Below are 18,100 nucleotides of genomic sequence, written 5' to 3' on the forward strand. Positions count from 1 at the left end.
TCATTGATTTGTCACTAGTTTGTTTAAATATTTTTTTCAAATAAAAGCTTGTCATTAATAATATAGAAGAGTTGAAAAGTATTATTTAAAATGTACCCCTTTTTCCCAAATTATATTACCCTTCCTGGTTTCTAAGTGCATAAATACACTTAACAAGAAAATTAGAAGTATTAAATAGACTAATCTAAGTCTCCTGGCAATGTTTTCCTTAAGAATATTTGGTAACAGTTAGGAATTGTGCTGTAAATTGAAATGCAGAATAAAAATACATAGTTACTCCTCCCTTAAAAATCAACCAGTTATTTTAATGTCTACATTACAGCAGTACTGGTCAAGAAATTATAATCCTAATTAGCATTTATATTGATGCTAGAATTACAAAAAGGAGAGGCAGTTCCATTCTCATTCTTAAATCTTTGTTTACAGAAAGTAAAATGTATGAACATTACATACAAGAGGAACAGAAGAAAAGGTGAAATTTCAACTGCATATTTTTTAATTTTGCCAGTAATCCAACATTATTTCATGCCACTTTTACAATATATTTTTCTAGCAGTTTTTACAACAATATTGTAAAGCTAGCAGCATTATTCTCCTTTTTAGAAAGAGGCTAAATTTGAACCAATCACATCTTCCTACACAGTCATTATATTCCATTTGCTTTTTTAAAATCTGATACATGCTATCCATGTCTATTTGCTCATATAGGCGGCAAGACCCATTATCTTTTCTGTGTTCAGTTTCATAATGTAAATACTTGATGCATCCTAAAATGTTAAGAAGTCTCTTACCTGAATTATGTCTTGCTATATAACCAAGGGCCCAGGATGCAGCTTCCTTCACCCCAGGATCAAAATCTTCTAAGCAAATTACCAGTGTATCCAGAGCTCCACAATCCACTATTGCCTGGGCAAGCTGAGGAGAATGCTTTCCAACTGCACGTAATACAAATGCGGCCGCTTTCTTATAAAAACGCTACAGAAGTAGAAAAAAGATTAAAATAAATTGCAATTATTTAACCAGGGAGTCTTATGACTGAAAGAAATAAATCAACTAAATCTCTATATAAGAAGGGCAGTATCCAAATTTGAAAAATAAATAAATTCATTTAACCTACCTATATGCCACCTGTTATGCAATGCTTCCCCATGGTGTATAAAATTAAAAATACGTTTGACATGAAAACAATGTAAGCTCAAAATATAAAAATCCAATTCAAACATAAAAATCACCCTTTGATTTTTCACTAAGTAAAAATGTTTTGTATAATGTGCCTAAACAGCAGCAAAGTCAGCAGAGGGTTTTTTATTGAAGGGGAGAGTGTTCCAGTGAATGAATCACAACAACAATAAGAAAAGGCTTTCTATATAAAAAAAAGTCTACAGAACAGATGTAATCAGGAAGGCCTCTGATATTTGTAATGATCAAGCAGATGTCCATGAAATAATGTCACTCTCTCAGGAATCCGAATCCAAAGTTATTTTTTATAGTATAATAACAAAGCCTTAAATCTTTGGCAGTAAATTGCCAGAGCAAGTATTTCAAAACTGGTATTATAGATATGTACTACAGAATAATTTTGCCACTACATTTTGCATAAACTGTAGCTTCTGTACAAAAGGACAGATCCACATTGAATGATATAACCCAGCAATTCAATATTAAACACATGAAGTTACTAATACATGAATCAGTGTCTTCGTTTCCTGGTATACAAATACTAAAATAATAAAGAGAAGTATTTTGTCTCATTTACATTAGATATTAAGATTATAGGAGCTTTTTTCCTCAATGTATGTTCTTAAAAGAGCAGCTATACTTTGTAATAATATAGGAGAAATTATCAAGACTAGGAATGAAATCTTACTCCTGCAGCATTTATATCTGAGTTCAGAGAATGGAACAATCATAATCAAGGTAAAGGAGACTGTATTCCAAAGAAAAATTGTAGGAATTGTAGGAAAATAAATCTGGAGGGGTAACAGCCAAAAGACCAATCCCTGTTATCTAACGTCCAATAATGCATGATTTTAAATAATGCACTTCTGTCAGAAGAAACAAAGTATCCTGTTAAATGTTAGGAAAAACTTCCTAATAGTAAGAAGAGTTGAAAAGTAGAATCAATCACCCAGAGAGGGGTCTCATTCACTGCATCAATAAAAAGTAATTTGTTGTGCTTGTTTTAATTTGGAATTCTGCATAGAGCAGGGGCTGGTTCAATGGTCTTAATGAATCTTTTCAACTTTTGTGTTCAAAAGTGATGGATGGACATCATCTAGCTTCCCATAATAGCTAAGTAAAACTTTTCCCATCCTTCATTCTTGCTTTTATGTGCCAATAGTTTAAGCATTGCAATTAATTTATCCAAGGAGAATCTTCTTTGATCATATCACATTTTCCTTAGTAATTTCTAATGGATTTATAGTATGTGAAGTAAAGCATAGATTATCACAGGTCTGCCTTTCATGTGATGAAGGGTTTCTGGCTAGAAGAATGCTGCAAGGAAATATTACAAAGCAAGAATAGAAAAATTCCCAGCTGATTATAAGGAAAAAATTAGATGTTTTGTTTTTGCCAACATAGTAGTTGCAGTGGAGTAAGTAAAAGCGTATTCAAACTTCTCCATCTACCATAGTATATGCATTTTTTCTTATTCTGAAGCTCATATAGTTAATATGCATTCGAATTTTCAGAGAGATGATGTGTTTAACTTTGTACCAACTTCTGTTCATTTGAAGTTCCACTAAAATATATAATTTGACTAGGGCTGCTTAACTTTTGCAAGCAACTGTATATGTGGAGGGGGGGAGGCATCAGCTTCACCATGCAAAAGGATAGGCCAGTGGACAAAAAAGTGAATCAAAAAATATGCTTAGCTATCTCTGCATTAGATTGGAAATGTACATGGTAGATTAAAAATGTTGAATCACCAAAATGCATCTATACTAAAAAGGTAAAGATAACAATGAATTCACTTGACTAGTCTTTCCAGATCTAGTTGCTCTCAAATTTAATAATCTCCAAGTCTTCTAACTTGCAGTCAGCAAATCCAAAAATTATTCTGACTGAGAATTATGCAGGTGAAATTCAATACTGCACAACTGAGAGGTATCAGTCTTGGAAAAAATATAATCCAGTTAACAGTTAAAATGAAACTAGGAAATAGCATTTGTTCATGACATAAATTTGACCTAAACAAGCATCTAAATTTCAAACAATAATAGAAAAATCTTCAAGGAATGGTTTAAAGAACTGGGGCTTAGAAGCAAAAAAATACAATATTTGTATTTTAGTTATATTTGATTTCTGCTGAAAGAACAATAATAAATAATAAATTTCTGCTGAAAGAGCAATAATAACATATGCTTATATGTGTGCAAAAAGCATGCAAATTCTTACTTCCAGATAATTATGTTTTAAGCAGGTGGTCATATTTTTTTGAAATATCAATGGGTGAAATCTGAAATATTAGCCTATGTGGTCTCCATTCATTTCACTGGTGCATGAGAAGCTAAATTCCTAATATATCATATTTGTTATTATTCAAAATATTTAAAGTCTAAAATATAATACACAAATAGTGACTTATACTTAAGATGCTTCAGAACAAATGGGATGAATACAAACCAGTCCTGATTCTTTCATATATATTTTTGTTTGTCTTCTGCTCTTTCTTTCTTTAATGATATATTTATAGTTTTTTCTTTAACATATATGAGTGCTTAGTGAACAGTACATTGTCTGGGTCATTTTACTTTATACAAAATACTAATAACAACAACAATAATAATACTGGTTAGGTAAACATGATAATAATAGTTCAACTTCTAAGATTTACATATACATTGTATACCGTGTTTCCCCGAAAATAAGATGCTGTCTTATATTTTTTTGAGCCCTGAAATAAGCGCTTGGCCTTATTACCATGCGCTCAAAAGCCCGATTGGGCTTATTATCAGGGGATGTCTTATTCTGGGGAAAACAAAGTAGTAATGTTTTCCCAGTTTCTACTTTCTACCTTTTTTTTCTAACCCCTAATACAACAATTCTCATATTGAGAAGTGTTATGTATCTATCCATCATCTCTTACCCTTTACTATTCAAGCATACATAGTCGTAGTCTTTCAACTTCTAACCTTTACATATACATAGTAATTATAGTAACTTATATCATATGACAGTATGCATAACAACATTTTCCCAGTTTCTAATTTCTAATCTTTAGTAAGACAAATTTATCTTTAGTAAGACAAATCCCATACAAATCCCTTTGCTAGATTCTATCTTTTTCATACAAATACTGTTTCCACCCGAACAAGAGCAGTTGGCTTAACATGAATTCTTAAATTTGTGTTTTCAGTCTTAGTTATTATCATTCTACAGAATCACTAATCTAAATAGCAAACTGAAGGCAGCAATTAAGAATTTTATAATAACCCAGGACAAGGATGAAAATTCTTAAACAAAGGAAAATGCAGAGATGGAAAACTCAAAATCAAACACCTAGATTATTATAAAACCAAAACCAAAGAGTACTAAAAATAGTAGCAGGAACAGGATTCATAGCATTCAAGTAAGGCATAATTCTTTGTATTCTTAATTCCAAAAAGAAGTTATTCTTCCATTTGGAGCAATGCTTCTCTACTGAAAGCAAATGCAATCAAGATTTGGAGCTGCTCCCATGGTCTTATCATGGAACTTTTTAGCAGTTCTGCTATATGGAACTAGATTTTGCAGAATTAATCCTGAAGCTGGAAGGCAGGCAGTTTCCCATTGTTAGGTACTCGTACTTCATTCCATCTGCTTAATTCTTTCTGCTGAAGTCACCATACCACCATTTTATTTTTTTAAATTATCCTTTTTTTCCTGAACATAAAAATAAGATCAACAAAGTAATAACAAGGCCCAAAAGATGGGTGTTATCTGGATGCCAATGTTTGCATTTCTCCATTTGTCAGTTGGAAGTAATATAGGCTGACTGGCTGAGGGGGAATACTGAGTGTTGCAAATGTGGTACAAAAAGGTTTCTGAAGATTTGATGAATGAACTGGTGGCTAGATGGAAGTTATCTTAGGAAAAAAAACAATACCATAACTTTTGTCCCCCGGCATGATAGACTGCACGTATTCCAGAAAGAAAGAAAGAAAGAAAGAAAGAAAGAAAGAAAGAAAGAAAGAAAGAAAGGAAGGAAGGAAGGAAGGAAGGAAGGAAGGAAGGAAGGAAGGAAGGAAGGAAGGAAGGAAGGAAAGAAAGAAAGAAAGAAAGAAAGAAAGAAAGAAAGAGCAGTTTTTCACCTTTGTTGTATGCCAAGAAAGGCAAGATAGTTGATATGGGAAGAGAGTAGATGAATTGATCATGAACCACATAGTAGAAAAATCCATGGCTTTTCATATCCTTCTTTGAGGTAAAGCCCATGGAGAAACAATTGTTCACCAGAGGCCCCTAATGCCATTTTTCTGTCAACTTACCTTTTACAAAGAAGTGGCCAGATGACTTCCCAAATATGGCTATAGAAGGCAAAGCTAGCCCTAGGTAGTTGAGTACCATTCAGGGTTTTATGGTATAGAGGAGCAGAGATTATTATTTATTATATTACTGTACATAATAAGAATATAATTATTATAATTATATAATAAATATTATTATATAAGAATAAGATATTACTGTACATAATAAGAACCCCCAAAACTTTAACCTTAAACTGTATACCGTGGACTTCACCCCATTCCTAAGAGGTCTGTAAGAGGGCATGCATAAGCGCACCAGCCTGCCTACCGTCTCTATCCTACTGTCCGCATTTATTCATACTCATTTCCTGTGTTCATGTCCATGTTTCTACTTACAGTATACCTGTTTTCTCATACATGTTTGACAAACTAAAAAAAATAAATAAAAATATGTATATAACACATAGACTCATTATATTCATTATTTCAATGCCTTGGTTAGGTTTTCATGCCTTGTAGACTCATTATTTATGTTACTTATATATGTTACAATGCAAACTTTATACATGGTTTACAACTTATTGTAGCCAACTAATTACACAATATTTCTAATCATCTCATTAATAGAGCAAACATTTTCATATCATTACCTGTATAATAGTCCAATAATAAAATTACAAATAACATGCTTTTAGTAATTAAATTGACTTCTAAAATGATTTAACTAAATCATAATAATAAATACTTTCTACCAAAAAACTATCTGTGGTGAGCAATGAGAATACATACATCTAAAGAATGATTTAAAAGCTAATCAGGACAGAAGGTTTAACTCTGACAGAGAAAAAAAATACTTAAGACTGTGTTTATGTCTTACATTTTGTTCAGCCAGTGAATACACAAGCTGGGGAAGAATATCACCTTTAACTACAGCTTCTGCTAGATCATCGTTGTAATTGGCAAGTCTCCCAAGGGCCAAAGCAGCTGTCTGTTGAATATTTGGAACCACATCCAATAGGAGTGGTCTCAACAGAGCCATTACACCTGAATAATAAGAGAAAACCCACATAATTAGCGGAGGAAGAAGAAATGTTATTTTTGAAATACAAAACATAATCTTAAAATTAAGAAAATCTGAAAGTTGTATATTACCCATAACACAATTTATGGTTAGCTGATTTTTTTTTATCTCCAGGATAGTACTTGGACACTAAAATATCCCTAAGTCTATATGATGCCAAATATAAATATAAAAACAGCAATCAAATAAAAAGAACAAAATGGCCCAATGGGATAAAGCAGGTTTGAATTCAAAGCGTTAGAAAAACAGAAGTCTCCACATAATTTTTAAAGCTGCCCTATTTCAAATCCCAGAAGATACTCCTTGGACCAGGGACTTTCAGTGATGGACAAGCATGGATTTCTAACACTCATGATTCTGAAAGACTTTTGTGGGCATCAGTGCTATTTCTTAGAAGACAAAGAGAGAAGTGGCCCAACTTCCTGAGATGATGGGTTTATTGCATTGTAAAATCATTTTACTCTCTTCAGGGTTATTAAAGATGTGGGAAAGAAAACGTTAATAACAATGGCAGGCACAATGTTTATACTTTTTAAAAATATTAAACACACTTTCATTGACTTTATGTTAATCTTGTTGTCTGATCTTACAATTAAACTGCATTTTTGTATTACCCTATAAATAAAACTACACAGTTTTATGTTCATTCACAGAAAGAACATAGGACTGAAAGGAACTGCTGCTTCTATAGAATTTTACTCCAATAGAAACAGTCAATCCTATTCCAATATAGCTTTTCTTAATGCTTTTCACTCTAAATATTTTGCTACTGTTAATTATAAACAGTAATTTTATTTGGAGACAGCAATTTATTAATCCCAGAAAGATTATACCTCATTATAATTTATATCTATAAACTACACCACTGTATACCATTATTGCTGCTTCTTTTCATTAAACCTGGTTTAAACACTCTAAGAAATATGAGGAAAACATACAAAAATGTATATGCAACTGTATTTCATCTACATAAGGATGAAATAATTTTCTAGATTCTCTTGCACAAATGTAAAGAACTTTGATATGTTATTTATTTTTTTAGCACTGAATACAAACAGCCTTGAACGATTAATTAAAAATAAACATGGCCTATGCCAAGTTCTTCCAACTTGATTAAACTTTTGGACATTTTTAAGCCAATAAAATACTTTTTCAATGGAAACATAAAGGGTATACTGCTTGCAATCATTCAGTGGTCAATGATTCATTTCTAAAAAGAAATGAGCTAAATCTAATCACTTCCTATGAATCACATTCTCGGCAACAATAACTAACTAGTCATTCTCCAGTAACCTGTAACATGGTTGGAATTACTTATGAAAAAGGAGGACAATTAGACTTGCTAATATATACAATCTGCTACATGCAGAATCTCACTTTAATTGGATTTGTGGCTAAAATATCCAACACAGCACAGTCAGAAGCAGAATGTTTATTTCACTCACACCCAGCTTCTTCCAAGTTGTCTTTTGAGATTGCCCACTTTTAAGTACAATTTTTGATTTTCAGCTTTAAAAAGTTTTCTATACATGCCATAGAACTAAAAAGCCAATGAGCAACAAATAAAAACATACAGGTCAACATTTCCAATGTTGCAAAGGTAATAAAATTAAAAAACAATAGGAAAACACAACCAAGAAATTTAGTAAAATCAAAAAATGATTAAACCTTAGAATTAGTTCAATTTTGTATTTTGAAAACAAAAATAACTGAAATCTGCAAAAAGATAAAAGGCTTTTTAAAAAAAGTAACTGATAAAAAACATCACAATCATTTTTATTATTCCAAAAACATATATGATAGAGGTCAATCAAGTATAATTATATTAGTTAGTTTAATGAGAGTTTAACCACTAAAAAGTACATCATTAAGTGGGCAGATTTATAGTAATATAGGGATTAGCACTCACTACATATCACTATGATATAAACAGCATTTTAAAAACAAAAATTCTTTAAAGGCAAAGGAAATTTAATGATATAGAAATATATGCAAAAATGGTAATAAGGAAATGCAAAAGAAATTTCAGTTGGATTTAAAATCTTACATATATGATATGTAATGAAGTATCAGGAAATAGCTTTTGCAATCTATTAAGTTTGGGGTAGCAACTATACAAAAAAAATTGTTTATATTCATGAAGTGAAGTGATAGCTCTCTAAGGATAGTATCTTTCACTCTATTTATGCTGAGTCAAAACTAGACAATGATAGACATTCTGCGTAAGAATCAGAAATGTTTAGGCAGCATGATCCGGGAGCTAAGCGAAACTCACAGACACTAAATTACTCAGTGCAGCTTTCAGCTACTTTTGCTCATGTTTATAAAAAAAATCCTGTCAAACTGAGAAAATGATTTATATGTAGAAAAGAACAAGTGTACAGGCTGAATACTAGATGTATAATGAAGCATTGTAACATTTATGAATAATAAAATATTGGCTGTAAAAATTATTTTTCCACAGCAAAGCCAGGGCATTCTATAGGATGGATCTTCCTTCCATTCACTCAAGGAGAGTTAGTTCCCACTTCCGGCCTTGCCTTATTCCAGACAGCATGCAAAACCCCTGGCACTGCCAACTGCCCGCAAAAGCAGCACTCCCCTAAATGTTATCTTTATTTTTATTTACTTTATATTCTTCCTCCTTTCCCTTTGCTGTTACTTGGCTTTTAGTCAATTTTTTTCCTCCTGCCATAATATGAAAACTTGGGAAGGCACAATATAATGCTTTAATTTTTTAAAGATATTTTTATCTCACTTTTATTATTTTTATAAATAACTTAAGGCAGCAATCATACCAAATATTCCTTCCTCCTCCTATTTTTTCCATAACAACCCTATGAGTTGAGTTAGGCTGAGAGTGTTGTGACTGGCCCAAAGTTACCCAGCCAGCTTTATCCCTAAGGTGGGACTAGAATTCACAGTTTCCTGACTTTTAGCCACTAATTCAAACTGGCACTCTAATGATATTACTTATTATACGTTATTAGAGTAATATTACTCTACCGCCTGTCATATACACACACTTTAGCAATATATAATAATACAATAAAAATAAACTTGATAGATGCATCCATGCAACCTATTCAATCACTATAATTAAAATGCATCATACATCACTAACTATCAAGAAGAAAAATTTTTTCCAATATGCAGCTCTACTGTAAAAGTCAGACATATGTTTTATTTGGAAATGTCTTTCAGAAAGAAAAAAACCTTCTTTTGGGTTCAGAGGAAAACAACTATGTTTATTTATTTATTGGTTCGATTTATATGCCGCCCTTCTCCAGAGACTCAGGGCGGCTTAAAATGCGTTAAGCAATAGCCTTCATACTTTTGTATATACCTGCTTAGTAGGCTTTCGGGCCCCCCTAAGCGGTATTCTTTTTTATACGAAGTCAGCTTATTTTGTTGTTATTTTGTTATTATTATTATTGATTTGCAGGAGATTCAGGAAAAAGAATATACTTTCACAACATATGTAAAATTCACTATTTTGCTATTTCTTAAAGTATCAAACATTTGGAGGTGAGATCTATGAAACTCAATCGCCATAAAAACTAAATAAGACTGTTTTATTTACCAAAGCAGATTCTTTTTTTAATACTAGACGCTGAAAACCATGACTCCTTTATCCACAGTTTGTAAATATCTGGTGTCTTACTACCGGTATCAGTGATAAGTGATAACAGTGATATCAGTGATAACAAAACAGTGATAAGCTTCAATTTTGCATCCTACGCACCAAATAACATGGGACTTTTGTATTGCAAAAGCCCTAGATCACTGAAATCCCCATTGTCTAATTAACACTACATATTTTGTGGTCATAAATGCATTTTAAAACAATGATTATAATCCTCTGATTAGCCATTTCACATCCCTCTCACTGATGGCTTCTGAAAAACCTCTTATAATATTCCACTACTGTGTCTCAGATGTATTGTGAAAGTTGTCAGATTTCCACAGGAGGGACATATCTGTCATTTCGGCTTGTTCAACTCCACATCTTTTGAAATGATTGCACATATGTTAGATTTGACGATCATATTATAAATTGCAGCCACAACTTTGACTCATGTCATTTCATGACGTACACATAGTGGGCCACATGATGTACAAGCATTGGAGATGGGCTATGCATATACAATTCGAATATTTTTTTAGTTCCTTTTATTAAGAATAAGTGTTAGTTTGGTGTAATGGTTAAAGTGCTGGTTTAGAAACCAGGAAATTGTGAGTTCAAGTCCCACCTTAGGTATAAAAGCCAGCTGGGTAATTTTGGGTCAGTCACTCTCTCATAACCCAACCCATCTCACAGGGTTGTTGTGGGAAAAATAAGAGGAAGGAGTATTACATTTGTCAATCTGAGTTACCTATAAAATAATAAAGTCAATTAAAAATCGAATTAAAAAATATGTAGCTTTCCTCAATTATTTCATGTTAGCAGAGCTTATTTTTGAAAATAATCCTAGGACTTGTCCCAGTTCATTTTTTGGTACTTACAATTTAACCAAAAATAAAAATAAAATATTTTTAATATGATAGCTAAAGAAGGATATGTTTACATGATATACCCACCCCTAATCTAAAATGTGTTTTATTCAATTAACTATTAATTTTCTTTTTTTATATTTGTTTTAATTGTTTTTATGATTGTTTGCCACTGAGAATCACTGGTTTGAGATGGGTAGCTTTACAAATTGAATGAATGAATGAATGAATCAATCCTATTTTCTGTCATTCCATGATAGTCTGAATTATACAATAAAGTACAATAAGTCACATACAAAACAAGCATTGCTAAAAGTTTAACACATTATGCAAACACATTCTTAGACTTCTAGTTGTAGATATTCTATACATTAAAAATTAAAACGTCAAATCATAAAACTTCAATATAGAGTTATTTAGTAACAGAAATAGTATATAAACTAATCATATCGTATTCATTTTCATTATTTTTTTATTAAAAAAGTTTTTATTTTATAAACAAACAAACAATACATAATCAATCATTCAATGTGTCATCTAAGTACATCTTTTGTGTCTTCTTCTTACTCCTCCAATATTTATCATATCTTAATATTATCATTTCATTTATTATGACACTTCCCCCACATTTCTTACTTCTCTGTTAAATCACTTCTCTATCTTTTTATTTCATTAAAAATTTTACAACAATTTTATCCCCACACAACCTTCAACCCCACACACACCCCGACTTCCCAGAGCAAAAACAGGGTATAACATTTAACAAACCTAAGCTAAAATATGCTAACTTACTACAAGATTCAAAACTCCCTCAAGTTCTTTAACTCCCCTTTTAAAAGTTATTCATCAACCTTCCTTTTATAAATTATTTTATCACATTTCACATTTGTTACTAAAATCCTTTCCATACCTTCTTTTTCAGCATTACTCCCTAGTAAAATTCTAAATTAAACATTTATCCTCTTTAGTCATTCATAAACCACTTGCCAATTTCTAAACATTTCGTCACATATACCTTTTAAAAATACCGTAATCTTAGATTAAACATTTTAAAATCTTTTAATACATCAATATGACATTCTTCAAAATATAAGTTTCAAAACAAAAAAGCTATCCATTAAATTTTAAGTTAACCATTTTAATACTTCAATAAATTTTAAAAAGCTATCCAGTTTTAATAAGTCTTTTTATTTCAATAAAGCATTAAAAGAAATTAATCTTCCATTCTTCCTTTCTTTCTATATTTTTTCCAGTCCTTCTTCTTCAATAATATTTTCTTCTTCAGCATTGCTCCTCCCCCTGCTTTTATTTTCGAGAAATTTTTCCCTTCTCCATTTTTCTCTGGCTTCTTTGCAAACCCTCTTCTTTCTTTCTTTCTTTCTTCTTCAGTCTCATTCCTCCGCCACAATCCCATTCTCTTCGCAAAGTAATTCCCCCCGGCAAAAACACCTCTTCAACTACGATTGAGAATCCATTTTTGTAACAAAGTTGTAAAGTTCCACTTCGAATCTTCCTTTTTGTATAAAAAAATCCCAACACCTCCTGACAATTTTCCATTTATCTGTATCAAAACCTTTGGAGGAATATCTCTCAATATTTCCTGGTTACACTCCTTCCCAATTTGAAGAGGTTCTCCAAAGGCACAATAAACTGGGTTTTTTCTTCCGCCTCCTCTTCACTTATATCTTTGTTTGGGATTTGAGTAAAATCCTTCTTAAGAATCCCTTCAATTCTTTCCATGAATGCAGAGGCAAATGATTCCAAAACTTCTTCCAAAAGATCCAGAGTCAGCATTTGTGAGCCTTCATTACTTTCAAAAAAGCCAGCCATTTTTTTTCCTTTTTCTTAGATATAATTTTTAAATCCTTCTCCTTTTAAAATAAAATCCTCTTCTTTTAAACAGGGGCTTTTAATACCACATAATACTTTGTATCTAAGTTTCACTTCTCCACACCCCGTTAGAGTCACACGCCATCTTACTTTCCCTTTCTACCATAGAAATTCAGAGGGAAGTGATAGATTTTGGAGTTAAAGTTTAGTACTTGCAATTTTCATTTCTCCTGTATTTGCTCTGCCAGCTTTCAAGTCCAATTTTTTTTTTCTTAAAATTGAGTTGCTGGTGCTGGCGTGAACGCGATGCCTCATTCTGCATAAAGCAGACTCGTCCCGGATCCGGAGCACTGAAGAGCTTTCAGGGAGCTCTCACCCTGCAAACCCCAAGCTTAAAAAGAAAAAACCTGGGGGTCTAGGGGAGCTCTACCCAAACCCCTCTGCTCTTCTCTCCCCCTTTTCCCCAGGGGGAGAGTTTCAAGCCGCTAGACAGCTGATTTTCGCTGTTCTAGCAGCTAACGGAATCACGGGGCTGGAGCTCCTAAAGGAGCGTCCATCGGCGTTTGCGGAGCCACCGGAAGTCCCATTTTCATTATTTTCAAGGAGTAGTGCAAAGTATAAAAGTCTACATACAAAGGACATATTGGGGCTTTTATTATTATTATTATTTTATTCCTAAAGATTAGAGCTGCTACTAGTAGTGCTTTAGCAATCCTTTTAAATTGCAATTATAAAAACTCTGAAGTTAGTGATTTTGATCCTTAAGTTATTCTCTGAATTTTACAGAATAAAAAAAAAGATGAAAAATTACTTCTTCCTTCTGATCCTGAACTTCTCCCATCCCAATTTTGCCCTTGGTGGTCTAATTTTATTTTCTACCAGGTAAGTAACTCTGCTATTTCTTCCTATGGCAGACAGTACAATACTGCATTTGAAAACAATGTTATAGCAAGAGCAAAACTTACCAAATTACTCTACTATTTGATAGTTCAAAATCTAGGTTTAGGGTCATCTAGAGTTAAAAAAAACCAACCTTGATCACAGAGTACACTCAGTATAACTTACATAACCATAGTATAAGAATATGCTACAACTGCCTGGGCTCACACTCAGGAAAAGCCATGTGAGTCAACAACAAACTATCAAAAATAAATAAAATGACTAATAGCCTAATGTGAAAACCCAATATATATCTTTTTGGGGGAGTTTTGTCACAGCTCTGCTCCAAGTTTGAGAAAAAAACTAATATTGGGCCTAAAGATCACAATTAGTTTGAGTTGAAATGAAGAAGCAGGAAAGAGCAAAAATAATAAATATCTGGAGTGAGGTGAATTAAAAAGAGAGTAAGCCTCTCCATCCCAACTATAGCCATCAGGATCAATCTTCAGTGATCTTATGCTATCACGATTTAATGTACAGTATCCCTCCGATACTGGGGTTTCTACAGTTGGAAACTTCTGAAATCTCTGACTCATACTAGCAAAACAATGTTGAGCAGTTCACAAGGAATTCTTAACCTGTTCCAAAAGCATTTTATCCAAAGTCTGGCCACCAGCTGTCCATAATCATACATACTGAGAGTAAGCCACCAGAGTTGAACTATCACACAAAATACAGACATTCTTATGAGTCAAAGGTTAAAAAACAATAAATGCAACAACAGACTTAGTACATAAATCATAGCCAGGCAGAAATAAAAAATGTGATGGACAAATTCCCTGTTAAAATTTCAGAAATGCTTTCATCTATGAAAAAGCTTCCCTTGCCCCCACCTTTCCACCACCTATATAGAGAGCTTAAATATGAATTCAGAATCCTGCAGCTGCATTCTTAAAATGGAAGGAAAGAATATTAAGGTGGGATTGGGGGGGGGCATATTTTTTTTTATTGTTAGTATATTGGGTTTTTTATTTTTGTAAGCTGCCCAAAGTCACTGACAGTGACAGAGGGGCCAGATAAATTTTCTTAAATAAATTTGGCTGTGAGGAACAGCTTTCTGCCTACTTTTGAGATGGCGGGTAAGCATACTTATTGAAAAAGCAAAGCCGCAATCTTAAATTCACCTCAGCAAGGAGACTGGCAGTGCTGCTCCCACATAGAATGTAACCTGTGGTAATGTCAAGGTGGGAATTGGTGGCATAATGTATCTCTCTCCTAGATGGAAAATCAAACACTAGTTTCTGTCATGAGCATGTGAGTGGGACTGGGGAATTTCATGCATTTTCTACCTCTGTATCCACAAGACTGCATACGCTCTAGCTAGTCAGCTAAAACATTTCTGTGTTTGTTTTATGACAGTTCAGGAGCAATATTTATTTACTGCCACAAAGATCTCAATCAATCAGCCTCCTGAAAGACTGATAAGTTAATATTCCCTTCACATAAATAGCCTCTATTTGAAAAAGCTGCTACCCTGAAATCCCATACAAAGTTGGCTTCAGTTCTTTCTTTTCTTTGCTTTGGTGCTGAATTATTTTAACAGCTTTATGGTTGGCTTGCCTAGCTCATCCCTATAAAGATAGTACTCATTTAACAACTGCCTTATTTAATGACCATTGGTGGTGGAAAATGTTGAAACTAATCTGTATATTTATGATCTTCACAGGCCTGTAAAGCAAAGGAAAGCTGAAATAAGATCATAAACATAGTCACGATTTCAGTAAGTGACCATTTCCCTTAATGACCATGTTGCTAGCCCCAATTGTGGTAATTATACAAGAACTACCTATACTTTAGCCAGCCACCCTGCTGTCTCTAAATTCCTGCACCATGAGTCCGATGGTCACTTAGAGGAGACCCTCCATAAAGTGATGCCAATCTACCCCAGCTTTTTCCACCATCTAGTCTCGTCTTAACGGCACCGCAACAGAGGGCTGCTCATGATCAATTATTTCCATTACCTCAAGTTTATGTTCTGTTCTGATCTAATCAGTCTTGGTGCTTTGCTCTGAGCCAATCTAGAACCCTTTATAACAAGTTATTTTGTGTGGTGCTAGCACTGTCAGGCAGAAAGACTCAGTTCCAATTAAGAAAATTTATTGCACAAGCCTAAACTAGGAATCTAGTCAATTAACAGTCAGCACTATATTGGTGCTAGATAAGAGTCAACAGAATTCAAAGAGGGTTGGACTTGGAGCATTTTCAGACACCTAACGATTTTGGTCAGAAGCTCTTCAGACTCCTACCCCAGGATCTATGTCTTCTTCTCCTACAGGTACTCAAGTATCCAAAACTGCAATTCTTCAATCTTGAATCAGGGGCTGAAAATCATTATTACAATGGTTTTTAAACCTTCCAGCCATAAGGATGAGAAGTTAAAAAAAATATGCGATTTCCGGCCCCAGAAGAAAATAATTGCCACAATGAAAGTTATCACTTACACATAATGAAGGAGGGCCATCATCCCCCGAGATCAACAATGATAACTTTTGCAATTTATTGAAGTTTGTTTCATGACAAAAAAAAATCCTACATATAGTATTGAAAGGATTTATTGAATTCTTCACATACTTTCAACATACAGGATCTATGTGACTTAATCCAATACAATGAAGAATGTGTGTGTGCATGTGTGTGTGTGTGTGTGTGTGTGTGTGTGTGTGTGTGTGTATGTGTGTATATATATATATATATATATATATATATATATATATATATATATATATATATATATATATATATGTTTTCTCAGGTTTTCGCGGGTGTTTGTATGTAGCAACATTGCTCCTGGAAGCATGAAGCCGAGAACATCAGCCTGAAGATGACGAATGAGACTTCGTCGAAACGTCGCCAAGACACTTCCAATTTTACGTGGGAGAAGACCCGAATAACCAATTGGACCATTGTAATTCTTTATTCCAGTTCTATATAAATTTCTTTTAAAAAAATGTATAAAATTACTGATCAGTACTATGATTTATGTCACTAATCAGTAATATGATTTATGTCACATATCACTATGTAGTGATTCAACTCAGATATATGATAAGGCAATGAAAATTGATACTTTTTAATAGAAGCAGTAAAAGGATTAATATTCTTAATTCAATGTCTTTACCGATACACAGTACTAAATTTTATAAATAAGGTTTATAGTGCTCTGGGTTGTATCCAGAATGATTGAAATCCTTTGCCACTTACCTAAGAGTTTACCACATTGAAATCAGAAGGTTTTGCATCTGAGTAGACATGAACAGGCTTAGAACTAGATCAAACAGAAGTCAACATGAAAATTTATCTATAAAGATCCAATTGCTTCTAACGCAACTCATATGCAATTTAGTCTGGTTCTAAACTTGCAATTTTAAAGTGAATTCTGTTAATACGAACAAATATTTTCTCCCACTCCAGAGCACTTTCTGATAAAAGAGAACTGTTGCTGCTTTAGATATTTTACATCCTTATATTGTTAAAAAAATTAAGTTATCCATGTCTTGTTTCTATAACTAAGATTTTTGCTGCTAGGCCTATATTTTTCTGGCTAAAAAATTAAATGCATACAAGCTGCTTCAGGATAAGCTTGAAATGAAATTCCATATTAAAAGTACCTTTGTAATTAGGGTGATTTCTTTCTAGAAATAAATAAAAAAGTGACAGTATACAACATTACTAAAAATACTGAAGAACTAATCATTAGGCCAATCTTGTATGCAATCTTGATAAAATTAACTCAGGTTTTTTTTTCAAAGAACACCCTGCTATATTTTTTTCCTTCTCCCTAGCATTTCCATATTCAGACTCTTGTTAAGTTTATTCTCTTAAGGAACAAGGCTTGATAAAATGAAATTATTCTTCAATAGTTCTTTAGCAGAGCTGATATGTGGTACAACACAACTTCACTTGTTAAGTCTTATTTACCAGAAGGGATACAAAAATAATAATAAGAAAAAGAAATTAAAGTCCAAGGTCATTTTCCCAATATCACAAAATGTACTTTTGAAAATATTCTATCTATCTATCTATCTATCTATCTATCTATCTATCTATCTATCTATCTATAAAATTATTATAAAATGTATTGTTCCTGAATTCAATGAAAATTATTTTTTTCATGTGTAAATACTTACAGGATTACCACCTAATCCTGCATATCCTCACCAGAACTTATTCTTTTTATCTTCATCATTAAAATTGAGAATAGCAATATTAAAATAAATCCATAGATTTTCCATAAATTTTAAAAACAAAGTATAGGACTTACATCTAACATATATAATTAAAAATAATAACTTAATCTTTTTAAAAAAAA

The 18,100-nt window shown here is 32.7% G+C and overlaps 1 protein-coding gene across 2 annotated transcripts in view; it reads right to left on the bottom strand.

Annotated features, from left to right (window-relative positions):
• Positions 1 to 18,100, bottom strand: part of SPAG6 (sperm associated antigen 6) — a 49,272-nt gene that overhangs the window by 24,082 nt on the left and 7,090 nt on the right. For both annotated transcript variants that reach the window (XM_034402478.2, XM_034402477.3), the window contains exons 3-4: positions 6,325 to 6,491; positions 792 to 975 (exon numbers count right to left, since the gene is read on the bottom strand). In XM_034402478.2, the coding sequence (XP_034258369.1) occupies positions 792 to 975; positions 6,325 to 6,486 (346 nt within the window). In that variant the 5' untranslated portion in view covers positions 6,487 to 6,491. The remainder of the gene's footprint in view (positions 1 to 791; positions 976 to 6,324; positions 6,492 to 18,100) is intronic.

Source organism: Pantherophis guttatus, chromosome 4 (assembly GCF_059756535.1).
Source record: "Pantherophis guttatus breed Tessera chromosome 4, ASM5975653v1, whole genome shotgun sequence".
Lineage (NCBI taxonomy): Eukaryota > Metazoa > Chordata > Lepidosauria > Squamata > Colubridae > Pantherophis > Pantherophis guttatus.